This window comes from Acomys russatus, chromosome 12, assembly GCF_903995435.1.
Source record: "Acomys russatus chromosome 12, mAcoRus1.1, whole genome shotgun sequence".
Taxonomy (NCBI): domain Eukaryota; kingdom Metazoa; phylum Chordata; class Mammalia; order Rodentia; family Muridae; genus Acomys; species Acomys russatus.
In genome coordinates this window covers 28,943,760-28,969,397 of record NC_067148.1, presented here as the reverse complement: position 1 = coordinate 28,969,397, position 25,638 = coordinate 28,943,760, and the positions used below count along the sequence as shown (strand labels likewise).

Below are 25,638 nucleotides of genomic sequence, written 5' to 3'. Positions count from 1 at the left end.
AGAGAGCTCTCCGCCGGCCCAGTACCAGGTTTCTGTGCCAGCAGCAGCTTTTCACAAATTAGATAAAGAGGCCTGGAGTTCGGAGCAGGGGACCAGGTGTCTGATGCACAGAATCAATCTTTGCAGATTCTCAGTGACTCATCGCTGGTTCTGTTCTCCCTTTTGTGGGATGATGATTATAATGTTTAGGAAGGTGCCAAGCACCATCGGAAGAGCTTTGTTTCCTGTTTCTCCCCATTGTCTGGGGCAAGTACCATTTACTCTGATCTCACTGTCGTGGTTGGGGCGCATCAAGAGAGACAGCTGCTGAGTGATAGAACTGAGATTCCAGTCCAGCCTGTCTGGCTCTGTGGCGCTAGACTCCACCCTCATCTACAGGCTATTAGCAAGGCCCAGTGCACTTGGTGTTTGCAGGCTGCCAGCCTGTTGAGGTAGGGGAGACCGTTTGCTGAAGCCACAGTTCTCATCCCCTCCCCATCTCTCGTTTTTTTGTTTGTAGTTTTAGTCACTGCTGGCTCCAACTTGCTCTTTGGCATGTGGCATGGTCTAGTGACTCTTGATTCTTTCTGTCCTTCCTGGGCACGTTTCTCACCAAACCCTTGGGTGTGGATGTTGCATCCTGGTCTCTCCTGTTCCCCTGTGTTCCTTCCTGTGCTTGTTCAGGCTGAGTTTTCTCAGATAACCTCACTCTTGACTCCTCTGGCGTGTTGTCTTCTGTATCCTCCAGTTCCCGCTTTTCCTCTTATTCTGTCCCCGAAATGGCTCCTGTCCTTTCTGGAAAAAAAAAAAAAAAGAAGTCTTGCTGTGAGCAGGGCCCATTCTGGTCAGTGTTGCAGCCCGCACAGAGGAGCCTGTGATGGCAGGCTAGTGGGGAGGATGGCCCCCTTCACTGTGATGCTCCGCTTAACTTACCCTGTCTGTCTGCTTGCAGCTTTGCCATATCAAAAAGGGGCCGCCTGCTGCTTGCCGATGACATGGGCCTGGGGAAGACCATCCAAGCTATCTGCATAGCAGCCTTTTACCGCAAGGAATGGCCCCTCCTGGTGGTCGTGCCTTCCTCTGTGCGCTTCACCTGGGAGCAGGTTAGTTCTCTCTGTGTGGGATGATTGGGAAGGGCCTCCATAGGGCCAGAGCATCAAAATAATAGCGTGGAGGCGAGCACTGGGGTCTGTAAAGGTCTAGGTGTGAGCCAAAGACCAGCAGAAGGATGAGCTGGTCCCTGGGGCCAGGGAATCATGTTATCCTCACAGGGAGGGAGGCTGAGTGGTCGCTAGCTTAGGGACCTATTGCTGGTCCCTCAGCAGATACTGTGCCTCTGTACACTTATAAATAAGACCTTCTGTGTGTACTGTAGCCCATTTTGGGAGTGTCTTTATTTCCTTTGTCTCTCCAAATCTGTGACCCAACACTCAATGACTCGCTTTTCAGATAAATAAATGAAGTCTCAAGGAGGTCATGAGCTTTGCCTCTTAAGGAGGTGCTTTTCTGACTTCTCCGCTCAGTGTTTTGCTTGGCCTGTGGTGGTATGCATAGCATGCTTACTGGCCCCCAGATGACCTAATAGGCAGAGGCCTGATGTGAACATTGAATAAGTAAATCCCTGGAAGCAAATCCAGTTAAGGAAGGCCTTGCTCATTTCCAAAGCTCTATGGCTTTATACTGCTGGCGTGGGGCATCAGTTTCTTCACAGGTTGATGTCTTCCTAAGGTGTCAGAGTCACAGTGCAGAGGCTGCACCTCAGCCTGCTGCTAGGGAGGTCTGGATCCTGCTACTACCTGTAGAAAGCTGTCATTATATGTCCATAGGTGTTAGAGTCCCTCAACAAGTCCAGAAGAGTCAGGCTGCTGCTAATAACCAGGACCAAGACTAGAGAAATGACATCAGGACACAGCAAACCCCAGCGAGGTGGGGGTAGCTGAATGCTCAGGCTCCCGTGTGGAGACACCCAGTGGCCCTCCTACAGCTCCAGGTTACCCACTGTATCTAGTGATGGATTGTCAGGGAGAGCCCAAAGCGGGCACCTTTGAAGAAAACACGGACATAAATGTTCGCATGGTGCTCAGGAAGCGCGGCTTGCCTTTACTGCACAGGCTCTTGTAGTCCTTCAAAGAATTCTTAGAAAGAACCACATTCTTCCCCAACAGGAACTTCTAGAGCTCGCAGAGAAGAAACACAGGCACAGGAGGTGCCTGCTCATGGGAGAGAGCCTGTCAATAAAGTGAAGGGCGAGGGTGACCTGTGTGTGACGGATGCAGAGAGGGAGGGGGAGGGTGTCTTCTGGGAATGTTAAACTACACACACACACACACGCACACGCACACGCACACGCACACGCACACGCACAAACACCGAGAGTGCTGTGGATCATTGCTTTGTTTTTCTGTCCCTGTCACCTGCAGGCCTTTCTTCAGTGGCTGCCCTCTCTGAGCCCAGAGAGCATCAACGTGGTGGTGACAGGGAAGGGCCGCATAACAGCTGGCTTGGTCAACATTGTCAGTTTTGACCTTCTTACCAAGTTGGAGAGGCAGATAAAAACCCCTTTCAAAGTCGTCATTATTGTAAGTGACTTGGCAGAGTCCTGAAGGACTTTGTCTCTTTTGACACCCTGAAGGGTTTCACAGATTTGGGAATTTGTGACCTCATTGGTCCTCTCTGGGTTTTTGGGGAGAGGGAGCAACAGGAATCCCTGCCTTCTTCTTACAGGGCGTGACTTTATATTCCTTTCCTGAAGCCGCTCTTTCCTGAGCATTTTAAACAGGTGGGAGGAGTCTGTTCGAGGGTTTCTGGTCCACCCCTCCTGCATTGGGAGGTCAGGGATGGAGGCCAGTGTGTGTATACCAGACCACTGTGGATCCCAGGGACCACAGGCTTGTTAGCAGGGGTGTGTGCCTGCATCGGTACCACCTTGTCAATGTGACTGACACATACAGTTCAGCAGTGAGCAGTTCCATTCCACCTGGTGTGAAGACACACACCCTTATACCTGCTAAAAGAAAGCAGTTTTTACATGAGGTGTTTTCAAAGATGTCTTCCAGATCTAACAGTGCTGCTTTCGGCAACTGGCTTTCCTTTTCACTCTTTATACATTTCATGAACATCTGGGCAGACTTTGTGTCCAGCCAGCTGTCAGCACAGAATATGTGGACGCCGTTCCCAAACACAAACACAGCAGGAGCTCAGAGCAGGGAAGGAGAAGACGTGGTTGCAGACCCCAGGAAGTGTTTTGTGTGTTCAGGACATGAGAACCACCCTGTGTTCTTAGTGTGTGCAAACAGGAACAGATCTTTTATCAAAGCTATTTGAGTAATGAGTCTTCGAGGCAGTCATGCTGGGCTTGGCACAAATTCAAGTGTGACTTTGAAAGGATGCCAGCATTCCAGTGAAGTGAAGTATTAGAAGAAATATCTCAGGATGGTCACGGTGGCTCCAGGATGTGGGGACAAGCGATGCCTGCTTTCCTGGCTGTTCCTTTTATTACCTGTTCCACATATAACCACTGCTCTTCTCTGCGTTCCCAAGTAGTGCTGCCTTTAGTTCCCTCGAGCTGACCGTGCATCTGTCAGCTGACAGTGCAGGCAGCTCCCTCCTCTCCCACAGTCACAGAGCTAGCACACTGGAGAACCACTGACTGAAACCCTGTGTCATGTGCCTTCAGGGCTCATGTGCTTCTGTCCCTGGCTCATCACCCAGCCAGCCTTGAGACTGAGGGCAAGTTGGTTGCCACTAGTGTTGGCTTGTTCTCGAATGAAGCAAACAGCCTGCCATCTTCTGGCTCCCCTGGAGCAAGGGATGAAGTGGCAGCTCTGAGAAGCACACGCTGTAGATGAGGCTCCCTGTCTGAGCCTCTGCTTGGTGGTCTGTTCTGGAAGGGTACTTTTTTAACCCATGGTTTAAAAGAGCCAATCTCCTTTCATGCCTGACACATTTTCTGCAACTTCTCTCTACAAATGGCTCTCTCATGACTTTGGTGAGGACTTACCATGAGTCAGGATCTTGAGTGTAGAGGCCCAGGCATCTGGTGGAAGCTGTCTTGACATTTGGAGTGTGGGGCCGGGGGGGGGGGGGGGAGGGTCACCTCACACTCTGCCCATTGTGCTTTTGAGGTCCCCCTTTTTTCTATCAAATCTGAAATGGGGTGAATTAGAGGAAGCATATAGATTTCTTCAGGAATAGAGGTAGTTTCGCTAGTGGCTCCTGGTACAGGGAAGACTCATTAGATGGCAAGACAGCTTTAAGGTCTGCCCCTGTGTTAACTTATCTCAGACATAGCAGACTCATACACTAGAAGCTAACATTATATCCATTTTATAGGTAGGGAAACTGGTAGTGTAGAGAGGTCATTTAGTGGCTCAGAGTCATTTAGCAAGCAAATGGAATGTGCCAACCTGAAAACTTATCTCCTGGGTAATAATATGTTCATGATCTCTTTGTATTTAGAAAACATGGCAAGTTTTATGTTTGCTTTTGTACAGACTATACAGTTATAAATCCATCAGATGCCATGTTTTCAGCATAGCAGTCCCCCAGAGGACAGCAATCAGTCAGTTTCTCATTTCTCGGTTCCCACAGTGCTTTCTGTGCATGGCTGTGGTGGCATAACTGTCTGATCTGTTGCCAGCGCATCTGCCATCCTTGCTTTGCAAAGCCCAAGGGCAGTGCCAGACCTCAGGACTTGACACCAGTTCAGTCCGTGTGGTGGGTCTTCAGCACACCTGCCTAATGCCATGCATATGTGAGGTGTTTCCCACAAGGTTGCGAGCTACCTCTCTGGGTTTTGTCCACCCATATAGCTAGTGGGGCAGATGGGGGCAAGTATTCACTAGCCCTCTTCCCAGGTGGAAAACTGCCATAGAGAGAGACAGTGACTTATCCAGCACGTAATAAAGAAGCTGCCCGAGCCTGGGTCCTACTTGAACATACTGCTCCATCTCCTTAAAGGGCAATGGGCTAAGGGAGGCATCTCCCTGGAAAATACCAAGCCAGGTTCAAGTCAGGTGGGCTGTCGGGTATCAAAGACTGCCCCTGTTCACCCATGTAGGCTCTCAATATCAAGGACTGCCCCTGGTCACCCATGTAGGTTCTCAGTATCAAGGACTGCCCCTGTTCACCAAGATGGGCTGTTGGGTATCAAGGATTGCCCCTGTTCAGCCATGTGGCTTTTCTTTCAGGATGAATCACACTTCCTCAAAAACATTAAGACTGCCCGCTGCCGAGCAGCTGTGCCCATCCTAAAGGTAAGTGTGGCTGAGAGGAGACCTAGGGCCTTAACATGGCATTTGCTCAGGCATGAGGGGCATCCTGCTCAAACAATTGCTGCCCAGGCTGATGAGCTATGGGTGGGACTCAGTGCTGGCTCAGGCATCCCTTCTTGGCTTATGCATTAGCTCACATCCTGCCGAGAACCCAGCCCATGTGAAGTGCTATTGAGGGTCAGAGACTCGGATGAGAAGAGACTGCTGAGTCCTTCTTGGCTTCCTGCCAGCACAGGAGGCCTGTAACAGTGTGTCACTAAACAGCTCAGGGGAAACTGCAGCTCTTGTAGTGGCAAAGCTGACAAGGTGTGATGTGTTATCTAAATGTAGAGCCAGGCCAGGGCTGTGGGGTCAGAATAATCTCGGGAAAGCTGAGGCTTGCCTGGTAAACTCATCGATCCGTCTTCCGACGTCTGGTTAGCCAGAGGCCAGCTCTGTACGTTTTCACCCTGCGTGTTCTCCTGAGCACATGGACTGTGGTGTGCTCTGGCTTCTGAGCAGGCAGCAGTGGGCATGTAGTGCAGGGTCAAGTCTTTCTCCAAACACATTCCGATGCAGTTCTGTCCTCATCTTTGTCCCATGTCTTGGGCCCCACTCCTCAGAGAGTAAGCCCCAAGATGTCATTTTTTTCCCTCTTAAGGTTAGGAAGTAGGAGAGTACGAACATAATGTTCCTAATGGCAAGTGAGAAGCTGCTCTTAGGTGACTTTGGGAGAACTGCTGCTTGCCATGGACTGAGCTAATGGACCCAGCTGTTTCCTGCATTCCGGGTAGATAGCCTGTGTAGTATGTGAGCTCTGAAAGCCACAGCGTTTGGCTTGGCACAGGGGTGCATACCTGTACTATCAGCACTGGAAAGGCAAATGCCAGGCAGATCTACATAGTCTCCGGACAGCCAGGGCTACATAGAGAGACCCTGTCTTAACGCATATAAACAAACAAACAAAAATAAAACCCAGCATTTACTGCTTAAATCATGCATTTGTTTTTATGTGAACTAAGTAAAGCATATTTATTAAATACTAGCCAAGTTCACCATCTGAAAATTAGTTTTCCTACTTCCCCACAAAACTGTCTAAAAGTAATTTCAAGATTTAATTAAAAACAAAAACAAAAGCAAAAGAACAACACAGTTCAAGGTTATAGCATACGCTCCAGATCGAAGTCCTTAACTTAAGCTTGACGCTGTTGTAAACTTTCATATATCATTAGCCACTTCTGGACACACTTAAATGAAACGTCATCCCCAGGTAACCTGTCTTTGGGAAGGCTTTAGTGTGTTTTCCCTAGAAAAATACTAATACATCTTGGTATTATGGTTCCAATATTATGGCATCAGTAAAATTACATCTCTCCCGCTGATTGTTTAGGTAAAAGAAATTTTACAGTAGATAAATCATAGATTTAAGTTCTAATATGGCATCTTGGTAGTAACCACTTTATTTTTATTTTTTATCTACTTTTAAAAATTAATTTTTATTTTATTCATAATACATCTCAATTGTTATCCCATCCCTTGTATCCTCCCATTCCTCCCTCCCTCCCTCTTTCATCCTACTCCCCTCCCCTATGTCTGTGACTGAGGGGGACCTCCTCCCCGTCTATATGATCATAGGGTATCAAGTCTCTTCTTGATAGCCTGTTATCCTTCCTCTGAGTGCCACTGGGCCTCCCCATCAAGGGGACATGATCAAATATGGGGCACCAGCATGCTAGCAAGGATGTGGAGAAAGAGGAACACTCCTTCATTGCTGGTAGAAAAGCAAACTTGTACAGCCACTTTGGAAATCTGGCGCTATCTCAGAAAACTGGGAATAGGGCTTCCTCAAGACCCAGCTATTCCACACCTTGGAATATACCCAGAAGATGCTCCAGCACACAAGGACATATGCTCAGCCATGTTCATAGCGGCCTTATTCATGATAGCCAGAACTTGGAAACAGCCTAAGTGTCCCTCAGTTGAAGAATGAATAAAGAAACTGTGGTACATTTACACTATGGAATACTACTCAGCTATTAAAAACAAGGAATTTCCGAAATGTGTGGACAAATGGATGGAACTAGAAAGGATCATAATAAGTGAGTTAACCCAGAAGCAGAAAGAGTCATATTACATATACTCACTTATAATTGGACACTAGCCCAAGGGGCATGTCCCATGCAAGTCTTCACTTAACAGGATATTGGGATAGATGTGAGGACATCCTATTGGGACTCTAGGTGAGAGAAGTATGAGAGAGTGGGAAAATAGAAGGATCCAGAGAGTAGTAACCACTTTAGTGTTACAGTTGTTACCTGGGTAGGCACATGGGCCTCACACTGGGGCCTGAAACGAGTGCCTATAGCCAGACTTTTGGAAGCAGTGTGCACATCTTTGGTATCTTGGGTATATTTCAAAGTGATGTTTTAAAATGACCTTTGAGCTGCTAGCTACTCTGTGGTGCCCTGCGTTTGCAGAGTAGGACTGTGTGAACATGGCTGCTGTTCATGAAGGTGTCTCAAACTTCTGAAACACCCGACCCCCCTGAATACTAAGTAGTGGAACAAGTGGGGCAAAGGGTGGGGTAGTTCCCCTGCACTAGTCTCTTAGGAACCCTTCCCTCCCTTCTCTGTTGCATTGTCAGATCAGCACCCTGCTCACCCGTGCTGTGGGCATGGTAGGGTGGTTAGCAGCGTCCTTGGCGTCTGCCAGCACTCAGTAGCACTCTTGACTGTGACAGCTTGGCTGGTCTCCAGCGGTTACTCCCTGTCACAGCCCATAGGGAACAAGTGACTCCTCATCCACATCCTGTTTCCCTGAACCCCTTAAAGGAGCACTGACATAAGAAATGAATCTAGGTGCTTTTGGTATAAGATAATTGCCCTTGATTTTCCCTTAGATGTGTACAGTGTCTCGGGAATAATATTTTTGGCCTGGGTCCAATCCTCAATACCAGACAGACAGACAAAACCTTATATTCTCATAATATAGCAAGATATTTTTAGCAAATGCTTCAAGAGCCGGTTAGATTTTAGCATGCGAACAGATAGCGGAGTAAGAATAAGATACAGTCCAGAAACTTAGAGTTTGTTTGTTTGTTTGTTTGAAACAGGATCACAGGCTGGCCTCCAACTCTGTATGTAGCCAAGAATGAAATAACTTTGTGTGGGGTTTTTTTTGGGTGGTGGGGTGGGGTTTAGATTTATTTATTTATTATGTATACTGGGTTCTGCCTGCATGTCTACCTGCAGGCCAGAAGAGGGCATTATGTTACATTATAGATGATTGTGAGCCGCCATGTGGTTCCTGGGAATTGAACTCAAGACCTCTGGTAGAGCAGACAGTGCTCTTCTGAGTCATCTCTCCAGCCCCGAGTTTGTGTTCTTGATCCCCCTGCCTCCAACTCTCAAGTGCTGAGACAGGCAAGTTCCTACCACCACACCCAGCTGTTTTGTTTTGGTTATATTTTAACCTAGATTGACCTCAAACTTGCTAAACAGTTGGGGCTGGCCTTGAACTTTTGATCCTCCTTGCCTCTGCCTCCTGAGTTCTAGGATTACCCCTATATAGCACCACACCTGTTTGCTTTGATGTGATGCTAGGGCTTGAATGCAGGGTTGGCAGGCACTTGGCTGTTACAAATAATTCTTCATATGAATGAACATCCACTTAGAATTTGCTCTTGTCGGACCAATTCCAACAAGCAAAACTGCTGGGTTGGTTGTTACCCTCAGGGAAGGACTCTGCAGTTCAGTCTGAGCAGTGACACCGTTTCACTCCTGTGCAGTCTCACTGCGGCTTTCCTCCTCCAAATGGTGCTTATCATCCCTCTTAATGGTTAGAAGTGTGTTTTCATTTAGGTGGTTTTGTTTACATTACATTTTTGGACATTGAGACAATAGGATAGCAAGGTAATTCTAGTTTTAGTTTTAAATTTCATTTTGTGTATAGGAGTACTTTGCCTGCTCCTGTGGCTCTGCACCACTTGCATGCCTGGTGCCCATGGAGGCCAGAAGAGGGCATCAGATCCCCTTGAACTAGGTTGAGAGCCATCATGTGGGTGCTGGAAATCAGAGCCATCTCTTCAGCCTCTAAATGAGGTTTTAAGGAGAGAAGCCTCCAGCATCCCACTACATTTCCCTAGTAAATGCTTCCCTTTTTCTGTATGTGTAGTTTTTTTTATTGTTTTTGTTTTTGTTTTGTTTTGTCCTTGACAGAATCTCATCTTAGGCTGGCCAAGGATGGCCTTGAACCTGACCCTCTTGCCTACATCTTCTAAGTGCCAGGACAGGTATATAACACCACGCCCAGTTCTTGAGTCCCTAGTTCTGATAATTGGCTAACTGAGATGCCAGCTAAAAATCTGGGCCTTTGTTTATTTATTTATTTATTTATTTATTTGCCTCTTAAATAAACAGATGATTAAATTTACAAAGAGTACAGTGCAGTGCAAAACTTGTCTTTTTCTCCTATCTTTGGATCCCTTGTCTTTCCTGTCCCTCAGAGATAACCATAGGTATCAGTTTCATGGTTTATGTCTGTAAGAAAGCCTAATTCTAAACGTGTGTTTCTGCAGCTCCCGTTTTTTTTTCTCACTGTTTCTTTTTTCTTCCTTTTTGAGACAGGGTATTGTGTAGCCCAGTCTTGAACTCCTGATCTTTCTGCCTCTGCCTCTCTAGTCCTGAGATCACAGTTGTATGCTGCCATAAGCAGCTGCTCCAACCTGTACAGCTTTGGAGTTGACCTGCCCGAGGTGATGAGAGAGCAGGCAGACAGACATACTTACTGAAAAGCTGGGGTTGGGTGAGTGCACACTGGCAGCTCGCAAACTCAGGGTATTTATCATACAGGTTGAATGAGGAAGTGGGTGTGTGGTATGCAGCTGGAGGAGGAGGGTGGTCCGCTCATCTGGGGAGGAAGAGGACCCTGTAAGGGAGCATCCTCAGGTTGCCGTCAGCTGGAGGAGGCAGCTATGGCTACTAGTTCTATGCATACTGATTTTAGCTAAAGGTTAGTCCCCTTAACATCAGCACTTGAACAAGGGGACAGCTTTGCCATTCCCCTAAGCCTAAACCAGGGAAGGCTTTGCCATGGGTGTGTGTGGCTCTGGGATCCTTGACATGGCCATGCTCGCGTCAACAAAGCACACTCTCTGAGGACTTCATCCACCCCCTGCACCTAGTTTTATAAAAACTACTGCTTTATAGCTATTAATTTCCCCTGGGCTGTGCATCCTGAAAATCGTGTCATTCCAAGTGACTACCTCGTTGTTACACATGGCCTTCTGTTGTCCAAGTCTGTCCAGATGTGTATCCTCTGTTCTCTTTGGATTTGGACTTAGTCTGAAGCTTTTATGTACAGCTCTGCTGTAACCCTCGTCTCCCGGCATACAGAAAGGCAGCAGTCCCTCTGTATCTGAGACAGGGCCTTCTTTGCCCTTCTCAGGCCACAGGGGAGAAGGATGTCCAGTGGCAGATCTCTTTCCACCCTGGGTGTGGCAACGCTGCACAGAGAGGTCCCCTGTGTTGAGCCTTTCTTATTTCCTAAAATTCATTACAGAATCAGGCTTCAAAGGGAAATTATTGGAGTTTAATATTGGGGGGGGGGCAGAGAATAGACTTTTTCTAAGAAAAAATTCCCCACAGTATTTAATTTTATTGCATATGCTATCTTGGTACTACCTATCCACAAGCCTTAAAGCTCAGAGTAGTACATGTGTAATAAGCCATGATTATACGATGCATTGTGTTGTCATTATAGCATCTTGGTATGTTTAATCCTTCCACCTGGAGTCATAGACTTCATTCTAATTGGTCTTAACCAACGACTGTGGCATTTTACATGTGATTTCCCTAGGTGTGGCTTTCTCAGAGGCAGACCAAGCATAGCAACTGTTTGCAGGTGGGCACAGATCAGAGGCCTTACAGATGACTGATCATAGTTTGGGGTCTGAGCAGGGAGCAGGTTACATCATTCCGTGACCGATAAGATGCTCTTCTAGTTTCTTCTCAAAGCCAGCCTTTTCCTTTTCTGCAACAACCTCTGCTTTTCAACGCCCACATCCCCTCCTTTATCCTTTTCCCTTCTCTCCAGCCCGGGAAGTGTATGAGAGAACTCACCGACTGTTGACTCACCCTGGGGTAAATCTCTACCATCTGACTGGGAGCTGGTTCAGCCCAGGCTCCATCCCAGGCAAACACAGAGGCATGAGGGTAGATTCAAGGTGATTCTCCTTTCTACTTTTTTTTTTTCCTGCTGTCGCTTTTCTGAAGTGGGTGAAAGCCACAAACAGAGATACTACAGACATCATTCAGGATGTTACATCAATGAGTCTACATTTAACTGTGCAGGAACTTACAGGCCCCAGAAATTGAACTGTGGAAAACTGTAGCCAGAGAAACTCATGGCTCTGCCATCAGAGTGGGATTAAGTGTGGCAGCAGCTGAGAGGACAGAAATGCATTTTGAGAGTTTTGTATGTATTGTACGTTTGTTTATAAGGAATCCTCTTTCTTACCATGGTTACACCTTAATTATTATTTTTGTGAGTCAGTGTATCCGTTTTAAAAGCCCACTCTCCTCCCTTTGGACACTTAGTTCTTGTGTGGCTGCCTTGTACTACTGCCGTGAACTCAGGGTTACCATGATTCACAAGCTGTCTATTTCCCTCCTGCTCACTGCTGAGCGGGCTGCTGCACACCCAGGCTGAGTCAGTGGATCTGAGTCCCTTCATTTAAAGTTCTTTTGTTGTTGTTGTTGGGTTTTAGGTCCCCCCCCCTCCCCGTTTATTTGTTTCTGATTTTTTTGGAGACAGGCCTTCTCTGGACTGTTCTGGACTCACTTTGTACACCAGGCTGGCCTTGAATTTACAGAGATCCACCCGCCTCTGTCTCCCAGAATGCTGGGATTACAGGTGCCACCTACCACGCTCAGCCATTTAAAGTTCTTAGTAATTACAAAATGAGCTTGAATCTTGAAATACAGTGAAGTTAGCTGGGGTGTGGGGGTTGGGTGGCGCACGCCTTTAATCCCAGCACATGGGAGGCAGAGGCAGTTGGATCTTGGTGAGTTCAAGGCCAGCCTGGTCTACAGAGTGCATTCCAGGACAGCCAAGGCTACATACAGAAACCCAGTCTCAAAAAACAAACAACAAAGAAATACAGTCAAGTTAGTAAAGACTTTTTTCCTTTAAAAGAAAAAAAATCAGTGAGTGAAAGGTCTCCTGCACTACCATAGAGACCTGAGTTTGGATCCTGCACTGGGTTTTGAGCAGAATCAGGCAAATCTGCAGATCTCATTGGCCAACCAGCTTAGCCAAATGGATAAGAGACTCTGTCTCAAGAAATAAGGTATAGCAATAGAGAAAGACCCATGACGGGGACCCTTGGCCTCCATGCACACATGACACATGTGTACCACTATATACACATACACATATACGCATACCAATATGAACATGCACATACAATGCACACAAAGAATTTAACACATCAGATAGAGGCTTCTACACAGACTGTCTCTGTCACTTTCTCTTTGTTCTGACAGGGTCATTATGGTAAATTTAACGTCAGTATCAGACATCTGTTCCATAGGAAGTTCAAGCCTATTGCTCTCTCCTCTGCTTTGTTCCAATGCTGGATCCCTCATATTCCCTGCAACACGAGCTAGCCTTCCTCTGACTTTTTCTCAGCGTGTAGTGTATATTGATTGATTACCACCTACTTTGTGACAGATGCAAGGTCCTACAGAAACTAAGTAGGAACACAGCGCAGACCTTGGTCTATGTATAAGCCAGGCTTCTCTAGGGGAACAGGACTTATAGGGTGTGTGTGTGTGTGTGTGTGTGTGTGTGTGTGTGTGTGTGTGTGTGTGTAGGGAGCTATTAGAATGGCTTACAACCTGAGGTTCAGCTGGTCCAACAATAGGGTGTGTGTGTGGGGGGGGAGCTATTAGAATGGCTTACAGCCTGAGGTTCAGCTGGTCCAACAATGACTGTCTGTCAATGGAAGGTCCAAGAACCCAGAAGTTTTTCAGTCCACAAGGCTGGATGGCTCAGCTGGTCTTCAGTAGACCCCAGAGTCCTGAGAAAGTAGGCTCTAATGACGGTGAAGGAATGGACTTGCTAGAAAGAGTGATGGCATGCAGGCAACGAGAAAGCAAGCTGCCTTCTTCCTGTCCTTTCTGCAGGCTGCCACCAGAAGGTGTGGGCCAGATTAAAGGTTGTCTTCCCACCTCCATGATCTGCATTAGAAGCTGTTTTCCCACTTCAATGATTTATTAAAAAAAAAAAAAAATCCCTCACAGGTGTGCCCAACCATTTGGGTTGTAGTTAATTACAGATGTGGTCATGTTGACACTCAGGAATGGCCACTACAATCTTAAGAAAATAGTGAGGGCTACAGTAAAAGGAATTCAGGGCGTGTAGGTGCTATGGCAGCAGCGAGGAGGGACGGGAGGAATGGCAGTTGACATCTTGCTGCTTGCATCAGCAGTGGCATTTGGTTTGTGCAACACATGTGGTCTTTTCTCTGGCTAGAGTACCGTGATTTGGGGAGCACACAGTTCTGGAGTGAGGCCTGTCCTGGCCATCTTTGGTCAAGGAAAGATCTGAGATGTTTACAGTTGAGAATGGGCTGGAGGGGTGGAGTGGCCACCAGGAGTGCTTGTTTGCTGCACCCAGATGGTGCTGTTCACAACCGTCCATAGCTCCAGCTGACCTGGCCTCTACTGGCACACGCTTGTGCACATGTTTGCGCATAACCGCATGCACATGAACTCACAAGCACACACACACATGCACGTACTCACATGTGCACACACAAATAGCAATTAATATATATATTTTATAGTTGATATATAGTTGAGAACAGCCCACAGTGAGAGAGCCCAGAAAGTGAAGGATAATGCTACTGCAGCCTGAAGGGCTTTGCAGTTCCTGGGGTGTGCTGTGGGGGCATCCAGCTCCTGCCTCATTTTGGCATATTTGATATTTTGTCTTAGGGAATCCTTCATAGGGGTAGCAGTCCCTCACACTTCCTCCCCCACTGTGTTTAGAGCATCTCTGGCTGTTTTATCTTTAGGTGGCCAAGAGGGTGATCCTACTGTCGGGCACGCCAGCCATGTCCCGGCCTGCAGAGCTTTACACACAGATCATCGCTGTCAAGCCGACGTTCTTCCCTCAGTTTCATGCCTTCGGACTTCGCTACTGTGACGCCAAGAGGGTAATTCGTTCTCTTGCCGCTGTAGTCTCTTGTTTACCCTCATGTTGGCACAGGGAAAACCAGATGAGCATTTCACTGTACTTTGCCTCTGACTCTGACATTAGGGTACTTTCAAAGGCAAGATGAAATCTGTCCTTCCACGTTTTAACCCTTGTGGGGATTCTAGGTAGTATTTTCTAGGAAAGGGTCCAGCAGTACTGCACAGATGTGTAGGGCCTTGTGGTGTTGACAGGGTCTAGCTTACAGCTCCTGTGCAGGGCTCAGAGTTGGGGCGGCAGAAGGAAAATCCAAGCCAGAAGTAGCCCCAGAAAGGGCACTGAGGCAGGTGAGAGGGAGGAGCCCAGGCAGAGCCAAGGAAGCAGATGAAGTGATGAGGGTTTCCGGCCTGGGAGGAAGTCCCCTCTAAAAGACCTCAGAGAGCCTTGGGGCAAGTAGACTAGAGCAGGATTTCAAGCTGCCTGGGAGGCTTCCCTGGGCCCGGGCTCACAAGTCGTGAGTCCCAGGGGATAGTCTGCCCCACAAATCACCCCTCTGAATATGACTCCAAGCCTGCTGTCTGCACAGCTCCAGTTCCCTCCAAGGATGTCAGAGAGAGCCCTGCATGCAGAGGTGCATGGCAAGCATTAGCACTGTTTGTAAGCCCTCACCAATTCAGACCTTAGTAATTTGTTTTATGATCAAATCAAATACACCGAGCCCCTGTTCGCATCAGAGACACTGGTACTTCGGAGAAATGGCTGTAATTATTCACAGGCTATGAGTAACTTCCCTGCTATGTGGATTCGTGATTGCTTCCCATATTTTGAAACTACGTTTAAAATTAACCTTCAGTTACTAAAAAGCATTTCTATTTACTCGCAAAGTATGCATAATGTAAGTTACAGTGCTTCGCAGGGTTAATGGCGGACTGTTTTGCTAGGCGGTTGATGATGTGGCTCCTTGGTTGTTGGATGTGTTTAAAAGCCATGTATTTCATTAGCGCAGTCTGCAGCTCACTCTCCCCGTGATTGTTTCCAGAGTAGACTGTTTGTACATTGCCTGTGCGACTCTTACCTTGGTCCCATTTGCAAATGATCTGCTCTCTGAACTGGATCGCTCCCTCAGCTAGCCAAGTCTGTAGATAACACGGGTTGGAAGGACAAAAGTTGGAGTTCATTATTCTGACCTGACTGTCCCTTCCTCTGTCCCCAGTGTCTGGCCACCCCACTTTCCTTCCCTCAACAAGCCATTGTAACACTGCTTGGGACCGTGTTACAATGTGATTATTTCAGTTTTAAATCTTTGATATTATTCAGTTTTAATCTACAAGGTTAAGAGGTAAGAGTATTAACCCGGGGGGAACCTATCCAAGTTAATTAAGATATGCACACTTTCCCAAGATTGTTTTAAAGTATAGCCCAGGGGGCAAGCTATACCCCTACCCTCAAGATTCATGCACTAAGAGAACTACTAGAAAAAGCACCCGGTGGCAAGCTCTGAAACCCAGTGGCTGTCAGGAGGCATTTGCTATGAACAGTCCCTGGAATTTGGGGGGGCGGGGGTGTTTTTTGTTGTTATTGTTGTTTGTTTGTTTGTTTAGGAAAAATGGCACTGGACCAGTTTCGCTCTACCCTTTCTTCTCCCAGTTTAGCAGGCACTTACCCTGTCTCCAGCATTATGCTCAGTCCTTTGACTCCTCTAGAGTGTGCAAGCCTAGCTCCCCACCTCAGGCAGCTCATGGTCCAGAGGAAGGCGAGGCAGGAAGGCACTGGGCTGTGACTCCACAGAGCCCAAGAGGCCCTGTGCTCCCTGGTGTTCTACATGGAAGTCAGTCCTACTGCTAGTAAGATTACGAGGGAAGGATAGGGCTGATGTGATTGATGGTTTGTTGGTTGGTAGGTTGGTTGCTGTGATGGGTTCAAACCCAAGGCCTTACATATGCCAGGCAAATCCTCTACCACTGCTCATTTGCACTCAGCAAGGGCTTTAATTTTAGTTTCTAGCACCTTCTTCTGTTCTTTGAGAGAGAAAAGAGTCTGAACCCTCAGCCTCCCAGCAGAGGTGTGTGGTTTTTTTTAGGGACAGCCTAGGCATTCCAAAACTTTGCTCTGGTCTCAGCCTGACCTATGTTCTGCACCCTTTGAACCGAAACATTGGTCACTTAAGCTGCTACAAGTGTTAGTTTCAAATTGTGTGCTGCCTGCCGTGACAAGAATGTTTGGTTTATCTCATGCCTGGCTCTTCCCACATCCTTTCATCTGCCTCAGTTGGGGTGATAGGAAAACAGAGTGCCCCCTGGAGCTCCCAGTCTAACAGACATCCTCTTTCTCTTCAGCTCCCTTGGGGCTGGGACTACTCAGGCTCCTCCAACCTGGGCGAGCTGAAGCTGCTGCTGGAGGAGGCCATCATGCTGAGGCGGCTCAAATCGGATGTCCTTTCCCAGCTCCCAGCCAAGCAACGCAAGATGGTGGTGGTCAACCCTGGTCGCATCAGCACGAGGGCTAAAGCGGCCCTGGAAGCTGCAGCCAAGGAAATGACTAAGGACAAGACTGTGAGTAGGGACTGTGGAGTGGGTGCATCCTTCTGAAAGCTGCTCTGTGCATGGGGTCTGGAAGGTCTCTGAACCTGGCTTTCCATGATCTTGTCTACTTCCCTGAGCAAGAAGAGCCAACCCATCTCACTCGTCACCTGACCTAGTTGTGTGTGTGTGTGTGTGTGTGTGTGTGTGTGTGTGTGTGTGTGTGTGTGTGTAGGGAGCATGTGAGTATGCCTGTGTGGGCCTATGCTGTGCATTTTTGATTGTTGGAGGTGGGATTGGTATTTACAGAGAGCGAAGTGAGGCTCAGAGCTGAGGTTAGATGCAGCTCTCCTGCCCTTTAACTTAGAACTGCACACAGGATGCACTGCTGGCTGGCTTTTATTTCAGACCCTTCTTCAGTGCCATGCCATCCAAAGTGCTACAAACAACTCTGTGTCAGCTCTGTTTCTGTCTTTTGGGATAAATAAAGCCTTATAATTTTCATTACCAAGAAAATACACAGCCATTGATAATTTCAATCTCAGTCTCTGAAGTGACAGAATAAACAAAAATTAAAAGAGACAAAATGTGCAATGTTTTCAGTGTTGCTTTTGGTGGGAGAAGCAAGACTGGCCAATCGCTTTTAAGAACTTGGCAGGGCAGAGGGTGCCCTGGTGAGGTGTCATACCATATTTAGTGTGTGCAGAATTGCATGCAATACCCTAAGTACCCGAAAGAAAGGGAGGGAGAACCCCTGAGTAGTTTTCCATTGATATGGACATAATGGACCATGTTTGTAAAAGTAGCTTTTTTTCTCCTTGCTCAACTGTGGTCTGGGAGGCTTACTGCCTCCTTCTGCTAACCTAGGCCTAGTCCTGGAAGCCTCTAGCCTCCGCACATTCTAACCTAGGCCTAGAGTGTTTTAGCCTTGAGACTTACTGCTTAATAAGCTCACCCTTGTTTTTTCTGAGTTCTGGGCTGGCTGGTTCTGGCTCAAGCTCCTCTCCTAGCTGACTTATGTAAACTGGCCTCTCTCTCGGCCCAGAATTGCTCTGCTTGACCTCAAACTAACTCAGCAATCTGCTCTAATGTTCTGGGTCCTTCTCATTTTCTGGCTTATTCTATCTTTACCTGAATTCTCTTTCTGCAACCCATCTCTCTACTACTGTCCTGGTAAAACTGCCTCCTCTCTCTGTAAAACTGCCTCTTAAGTAGCTTCCCTTTCCTCTCTCTTGTGAGAGTTGGGCATATCCTATTCTGTCAAATCTTCTCTGATTCGTCACCTTTTCTGCCACTGAATTAGACATCACGTTCAAACATCAGTGCTTCCTTCTACAAACTACCTACATTGTTTGGGATTAAAGGTGTGTACCACCACAGCTGGACCTAAGCTTTTCTTTACCTGACACTTACTCTAGACCAAGCTGGCCTTGAACTCAGATCTGTTTGCCTCTGTCTCCTGGATTAAAGGTGTGTTTGTATTCCAGCCAGATCACACAGCCCTAGAAGATCTTTTACAATGGTCTTTTGCTGTGGTGCTAGTGGTTTGGTTTTACTTTTGAGATAAGGTCTGGCTTATAGCCCAGGCTAGTCTCTGATTTACAGTGCTCCTGCCTTTATCTCCTGATGGCTGAGATTGCAGATCTTTGCCACCATGCCTGGTTAGAAGAGGGCTCTGCCACTAAATATCAATCTTCGTGGTCTTTCTCTGATTTCTACAAATAAAATTTAGTAAATAGAAACTTTATACATTTTAAATATTTTCTTCCTTTTGTTGTTGTTGAGGGGGCGATGCTATGGATTAAACTCTTGTTCGTGTTGAATATGTGCTTAACCACTGAGCTTACCCCTAGCCCATAGCTTGCTTTTTAGACAGGGTCTCACTGTGTAGACCTGGCTGGTCTGAAACTCAGAGGGATCACCCATCCACTTCTACCTCCTAGGTGCTGGGATTAAAGGAGTGCCCTTTAATACCTGACCAGTGAACAAGGACAGCAAGCATCATGTTAACTGGGAGAATTCAGACATGCAGAGTTTTTATATCCAAAGATACAGTTTTGTTTGTTTTTGTTTTTGCTCGTATGGTGGTTTGTTGTATGTGTGATTGGATTAAGGTCATTGGTGTTTCTTACTTGTACCTGGTGCCTGCCTTTGGAACGAGCTTGAAAACACCTGGTATAGAAACCGAGGCAGGGGCAGGGCGGGCACCACAAAAAAAAAATTAGTGACTATTTGAGTTGAGGAAGAAAACCACATTGATGGGCAGGGCAACCAAGAGAGAAAAGGAATGAAATAAGGCACTGGAGGCTGTAGTTAGCTTAGGCAGCTGTGTGAGCAGCTTTTAAACCTGTACTGGTACGCATAGCTCTTTTAAGTGTGGTGCATGAGCCCCCACGTTATTTCACATGCAGCTAAAACTTTGACTTCATACCAAACTAATAAAATAAGATTTTATTATTATTTTCACTAATAGAATAACAAGGGAATATTTTAATGCTTCCATATGTAGGACAGGGTGCCTGAGGTGCGTAAGGTTAGTGTCAGTTGCCTCCAGTTCTGCCTGCTGGTGACTGTCACCCTTGCCTTAGATGCCGTGGAATTGTCACTCCCCTTTGGAGATGAAAGTGACGCCTGAGTTGTTGGTGTTCAGTGTCCAGCTGAAAGCTGTTCAGTCCAGCACCTGAGATCTGCTGTCCATCCCTGCAGTCTTTCATGAAAGTCAAATGCTTAACTTCCTTCAGGAAGGGGAAGCAGCAGCGCCTGGCCCATGGACTGGGTGACCACACACAAACTCTTAGTCAGTGAGGCTAAACAGAACCATGTCTGCATGGTTTTAGTCAAATAAGGAGACTTGTGGCTCAGCAGACAGTCCCCTTGTTACCTTTACCGTCAGCCCCAAGTACCGCTCAGCTACATCATGGTTGCTCCGTCAGGCATTACTGCCTGTCTGTCAAGGGCTGGTTCTTTGTTCTTTCATGTCTTCCCATCTAGAAGACATTTTTATATCCTTTGTATATAAAAGTGTACAATAAATGGCAAAGCAGCCATTTATTAAAATGTTATAAGGAAAGCTTTTCTCATCGAGGAAAGCCGGTTATAATGGTTCTTTGTCTAAAGCTGGTTCCTGATCACCAAAGGAAGCAAGAAAATGAAACAGATCCATGTGGAGTCCCAGTGACAGCATCCCTTCTCCATTCAGATTTCCAACCTAGAAAAGAAATCTGAAAACCCCAGGGCATCAAGAGTCAGGACCAAAGACTGCAAGTTGTTTAAGAATCCTGTGCCCATAGCTAGAAAAGAATTGAGACCATCGATGAAGACTATGATGTCTACTCGGTTTGGGAAAGTTTTCCTTTTCTTTTTAAAGATAAAACCATTGATTTCTGATTTCTCCTACATTAAAATATACTGTGTAGTAACTGGGCATGGTGGCATATACCTGTAATCCCAGCACAAAGGAGGCAGAGGCAGGCAGATCTCTGTGAGTTCGAGGCCAGCCTGGTCTACAAAGTGAGCCCAGGACAGCCAAGGTTACACAGAGAAACCCTGTTTCGAAAAAAAAAATATGTATGTGTGTGTATACGTGTGTGTGTGTGTGTGTGTGTGTGTGTGTGTGTGTGTGTGTGTAGTGGCTGAAGATGTAGGTCAGCGTTATAAGTACTTGTTTAGCATGTACAGTCCCTGGGTTTGATTCCCAAGCATTGCCAAAAGAAAAAGAAAATACAGTAATGTCGATAATGTAATAGATGCCTGCTGTGTAGAGTAAGGGAAGACACTGGTAATAAGTGGCATTTATGAACACTGTGACTTCCTGGCTTGGTGCTTTCTGGGAATTGGCTGCTGAATTCCCACCCTCGGGTTCCAAGCCCAGATATTTAAGCTCCTCAGAAACACTATGGTTTCTACCTCTGCTATTTAGTAGAACTGCAACAACTAAAAGTACCTCAGTGCTTTGCTTTACCATCCTCATCCATGTAGTTGAGGCCTTCCTCATAACAGTCTTCATTTTTTAGTTAGTACATATATATTTCTTAGAATACTGCACGGCCGTGATTGTAGCCGGCGTTTGCTGCTTTGCAGGCTCTTCTTTCTTCCACCCCTCTCTACCCCTTTTATTCTTCCCTTTCAGCTCAACACTAGATATGAGAGAAAAAAAGGATAAAGAGGAAAGGAAAGAGATCCCTAATGAAGTCAGGGCCTGGAGAGGGGGCGATGTTATTGTTAGATTACTTCCTGCTCGTTAGGGGCCTCACATTCCTTGGGGCAAGTTTGATCTTCACTGTCAGGATATCTAATTTCTCCTTCTTGTTTCTTCTTTGTGCATGACTACTTAACAAACCTCCACCACCAACAAACAACAGCCAAACAACAACCCACCGTGCCTATCAGGGCCCTGGCATTTGATGCCCTCTGAAAAGCCCCCAGAATTCCCAGCGTCACACAATCACAGAAACTATCTGCAGCTGGCAAAATTATGCCCAGAGCACGAGGGAAATCATAAGCAGCTGCTGCAAAGCAGTCTCATATCCCCACTCCTAGTATTAAACTGAAAACATATTCTTATATTTCTTTGTCTTTAAAGAAACCAAAATTCTCACCATACATAGTAAGTAGTGTTACTTTTACCCTTCTTTTAAAATAACTGTCTTTGATTTCATGTACTTTTTGCATGTAACATTGGTATATTAAGATATTGTTACACTTATTTATTGTGTTGGGGGGCAATATACATGTCACAACACACAAGTGGAAGTCAGGGAACTTTGGGAACTGGCTCTTTTTCTACTGTATGAGTTCAGGGATTAAACTCAGGTCATAAGGCTTGACATCAAGTGCCGTTATCCACTGAGATGTCTCTCCTGCTCACATTCGTGTATTACTTTAAAAATATATTTCTAGCCAGGTAGTTGGCACATGCCTTTGATCCCAGCACTAGAGAGGCAGAGGTAGGTAGAGTTCTGAGTTTGTGAATACTTATGTGCTATGTGTGGCCTGGTTCCTGTGGAGGCCAGAAGAGGATGTCAGATTTCCTGGGACTGGAGTTTCAAAGGCCTATGAACCACACTACCTGAGTGCTGCAAACTGAACCCTGGTCCCGTGGAAGAGCAGCCAGTGCTCCTAGCCACTGAGCCTTCTCTCTAGCCCAATATGTGTATTTTAAAACAGGAATTGGGATCATAGAAACACATGAGTGATAGGTTTGAAATGTGCTAGAATTGTGTGGTTGCTGTATGGGGAAAGCTCAGGGTATTTCCAGTTGGGTCAGCTTATTCCAGAGCACTGAGAGTGGGTTTTTAAACACCCCTCCTTTTCACAGAAACAGCAGCAGAAAGAAGCCCTCATTGTCTTCTTCAACAGAACGGCAGAAGCTAAAATCCCATGTGTCATGTAAGTAGTCTCTAGGGTTCACCTTTTGTTGTCGCTCATGTTTAAAAGCAATGATTATGGGATGGGACAGAGGGATGGCTCAGGGAGTACGGTGCTTGTAACACAAGCAGGATGACCTGAGTTTGGATCCTAAGCACTCACGTAGAAAGCCAGGGGCCCTGGCACACACCTGTAACCCCAGCTGAGGGGAGACCAAGATGCACTGAGGCCTGCAGCTGGCTGGCCATGGCACACACCTGTAACCACAGCTGAGGGGAGACCAAGATGCAGTGAGGCCTGCAGCTGGCTCGCCATGGTACACACCTGTAACCACAGCTGAAGGGAGACCAAGATGCACTGAGGCCTGCAGCTGGCTGGCCATAGCACACACCTGTAACCCCAGCTGAGGGGAGACCAAGATGCACTGAGGCCTGCAGCTGGCTGGCCATAGCACACACCTGTAACCCCAGCTGAGGGGACACCAGGATGAACTGAGGCCTGCAGCTGGCTGGCTCTGTCAGTGATCTCTAGGTTCAGTAAGAGACCTTTTAACTGAGGCCACTCAAAAGAGACTAAGGAAGAAGTCTGATGTTGCCCTCTGACCTCCCTACACACTGGCACACATGTGCACAACCTTACCACAGACAGAACTTGAGGCAATCCTAACAATGTGCACTTTGCCTGGTGGTTTTAGTTGCTTGACATTCATGTTGTGTGGTAGGATAATGGCCCTCGTGATCCCCTCACAATGAAAGCACATTTCGTGTGAGCGAGCAGTGCCACACTGGCTGTGAGACCGAGATCTGCATGTAGAGAAAGAAAGGGACGTGCTTGGTCCTTTCACTCACCCCCCAGATCCTCTGACAACCCACCTGTACCCAAATTGTCCCTGCTGACCCATTGCTGATATGCTGCTAAGTATCAGATGACAAGGGGACGGTTCTTTGCCACATTCCCTCCAGGGCCTGTGGGGTGCCTCGCTGCAGTTGTTAGGCCCACAGCTGTCCATTTTCCTTAGAATTTTAAATATAACCATTAAACACTCATTTGTTGGTTGGTTGGTACTGGGTTTTGGTTGGGTTTTTTTTGTACTGTTCAAGCTCAAACCTACAGCACTGTTCAGAGCCAGCAAGCACACTATGTTGAACTGCATCCCAAGCTTAAGTCCAGTCATCTTGCTCCCGCATAGACCTGGGCCATGCCTCGTGAACGCCTTCTCAAAACTCCAAGTAAATGTGTACTGCTTTATTGTTTCTAAGCAGTTTTTACCTCAGTGTGTTTCACACTCAGAGCCTCTTTGTGGAATGTGACCACAGTGGCCCCTTTGTTAAGTGTAGGTACTGAGAAAATCTCATGTGAGTCTCTAGTCCTCCGAGTCACACACGTCTAATGAGTAGAAATTCGATGGTGCATTGTAAAATCCTGACTTCCACTGTTCCCCACTGCTTCTCTTTGCCCCTCTTTGCCGCTGTTTTCTTTTTAACGGAGCTCTTTCAGTGAAACAGACAACCATGTTGTAGTAGGCGAGCATGTCTATTCTGGTGAAACAGAAACTTGAAATAAGCAGAGCAGTTAAGCTGTGTCAGATGTGGAGGGGAAAGGGCCATTAGGGAAATTGGGGCCAGAGGTTTTTATGAGCTGACCAAGTTGATTTTGTGACCCTGTGGTTTTTCAATGTTGTGGCAATAAACTTTCACTTATATCATGGCAAATTTTATGTCTCTCAGAATAATTAGATTCTGTTAATACGGTAGTTACAAATTGCAGTCTAATTTGATACTTTGGTCAGTTGTAATTTTGTTTGAAAATGATTCTTAGATGTTTACTTAGATGTAGACAGTTCACTTGCCTATACAGCCCTGGTTATATCATAGGAATCTGTAGAGACCTGTCCTTCCCAAAGAAAGCCTTGCCTACTTGGCCAGGATGAGTCCCTATCTAGGGATGACCATGGGCTAGGTGAGGGCCCTGGTGTCACAAGGAGCGAGCAATAGTTACCTGACAGGTCACCTCTCCTTTGAGATTATGAGCTTCAACATGGTGCTAATCCAAGAGGAACAGAGCTGACTGAGTGACTCTTTACCCTATAGGTTCCCAGCAATGGCCTCCTGCCTTTAAGACAAGGCTTGTAGATAAATACATAGATAAAGTTAAGAAAAAACATAGTTGGGGCTGGAGAGATGGCTCAGTGATTAAGAGCACTAACTGTTCTTGTAGAGCATCCAGATTCAGTTTCTAGCACCCATGGATGTTACTTTTAAAAACAAAATTCCCAAACATTCAATTTTACCAATAAAGACTCAGGAGCTTGATGCTGGGGTGAAAGCCTGCTAGCACAGAGAGGCAGAGAAAGCACCAAGCTGTTCTTCCTACTCAGCCAACATCCCAGAAGGAAAAAGCCCCTTTTCCACGCTGTCTTAAAAACTCTTCAAACTCAATAGCCCTCCTTCCTCTGTTTCCTTCTGTACTCCCTGTCAACTAGTTGCTTTCTCTGCCTCTTGACCTATGGTTGGCTGTAGCTCTTGCTTACAAAAAGCTCTTGGGTTAAAGGTGTGTGCTAGGGCTGAGCCACACCACAACAAGAAACAGGTTTTTGTAGTTCACAATCTTGGAGTTTACAATGAGATCAAATATCCTGCAACACATGTCATCCCTCCCGGTTGTTTGTAACCCTATTTCCAGGGTATTTGACACCCTCTCTGGCCTTTGTGGGTGCTGCACACATGGTGCACATACACACATGTAGGCAAACACTCAAATAAATAAACAATTTTTAAAAAACAAACATAGTGGATAGAAAAATTAAATTAATGGAAAAACCAAGTAAGTGGGATCCTCCCACTTTGTTCCCTTATCTGGAAAAAGAACTCCTTGGCACTGCTAGAACTACTGGCTCTGTCATCTGTGGTCTCAGTAGAAGGGAGGAGGAGAGTCACCCCTAAATGTCTTTTCTCTATTACCATTTATTTCTCAACGTTGAGCTTACAGGGATTTGTGTCAAGAACTCCTTGACCCCCTTCGAATGGTACTGAAAACAGATTAAACAGCAGCTAACCTGCACGCTGATGATTATTATAGTAATGTACGTGACATGAATCCCACATAGAAACTCATACCAGAGACACATGGAGCTCCTGCTTATAGAGAATGGCTTCTGTATATAAGATAGCTAGAAAGTATAAACTCTTTTACACATGTCAGAAGATGCTTTTCCCCTTTTACTCTGTCCATATGACCTGGTGTGAGGATGGGCAGGAGAGGGCAGGTATCTTGTAGGTTTTTACCATCACTTTTTGGTAACTACAATTATATGTTTAATCTGC

At 46.5% G+C, this 25,638-nt stretch overlaps 1 protein-coding gene across 2 annotated transcripts in view; it reads left to right on the top strand.

The window, feature by feature from the left end:
• Smarcal1 (SWI/SNF related, matrix associated, actin dependent regulator of chromatin, subfamily a like 1) overlaps positions 1-25,638 on the top strand; it is a 49,496-nt gene that overhangs the window by 13,328 nt on the left and 10,530 nt on the right. For both annotated transcript variants that reach the window (XM_051154114.1, XM_051154113.1), the window contains exons 6-11: positions 932-1,082; positions 2,400-2,558; positions 5,169-5,234; positions 14,311-14,451; positions 16,766-16,981; positions 22,266-22,336. In XM_051154114.1, coding sequence (XP_051010071.1) covers positions 932-1,082; positions 2,400-2,558; positions 5,169-5,234; positions 14,311-14,451; positions 16,766-16,981; positions 22,266-22,336 — 804 coding nt within the window. The remainder of the gene's footprint in view (positions 1-931; positions 1,083-2,399; positions 2,559-5,168; positions 5,235-14,310; positions 14,452-16,765; positions 16,982-22,265; positions 22,337-25,638) is intronic.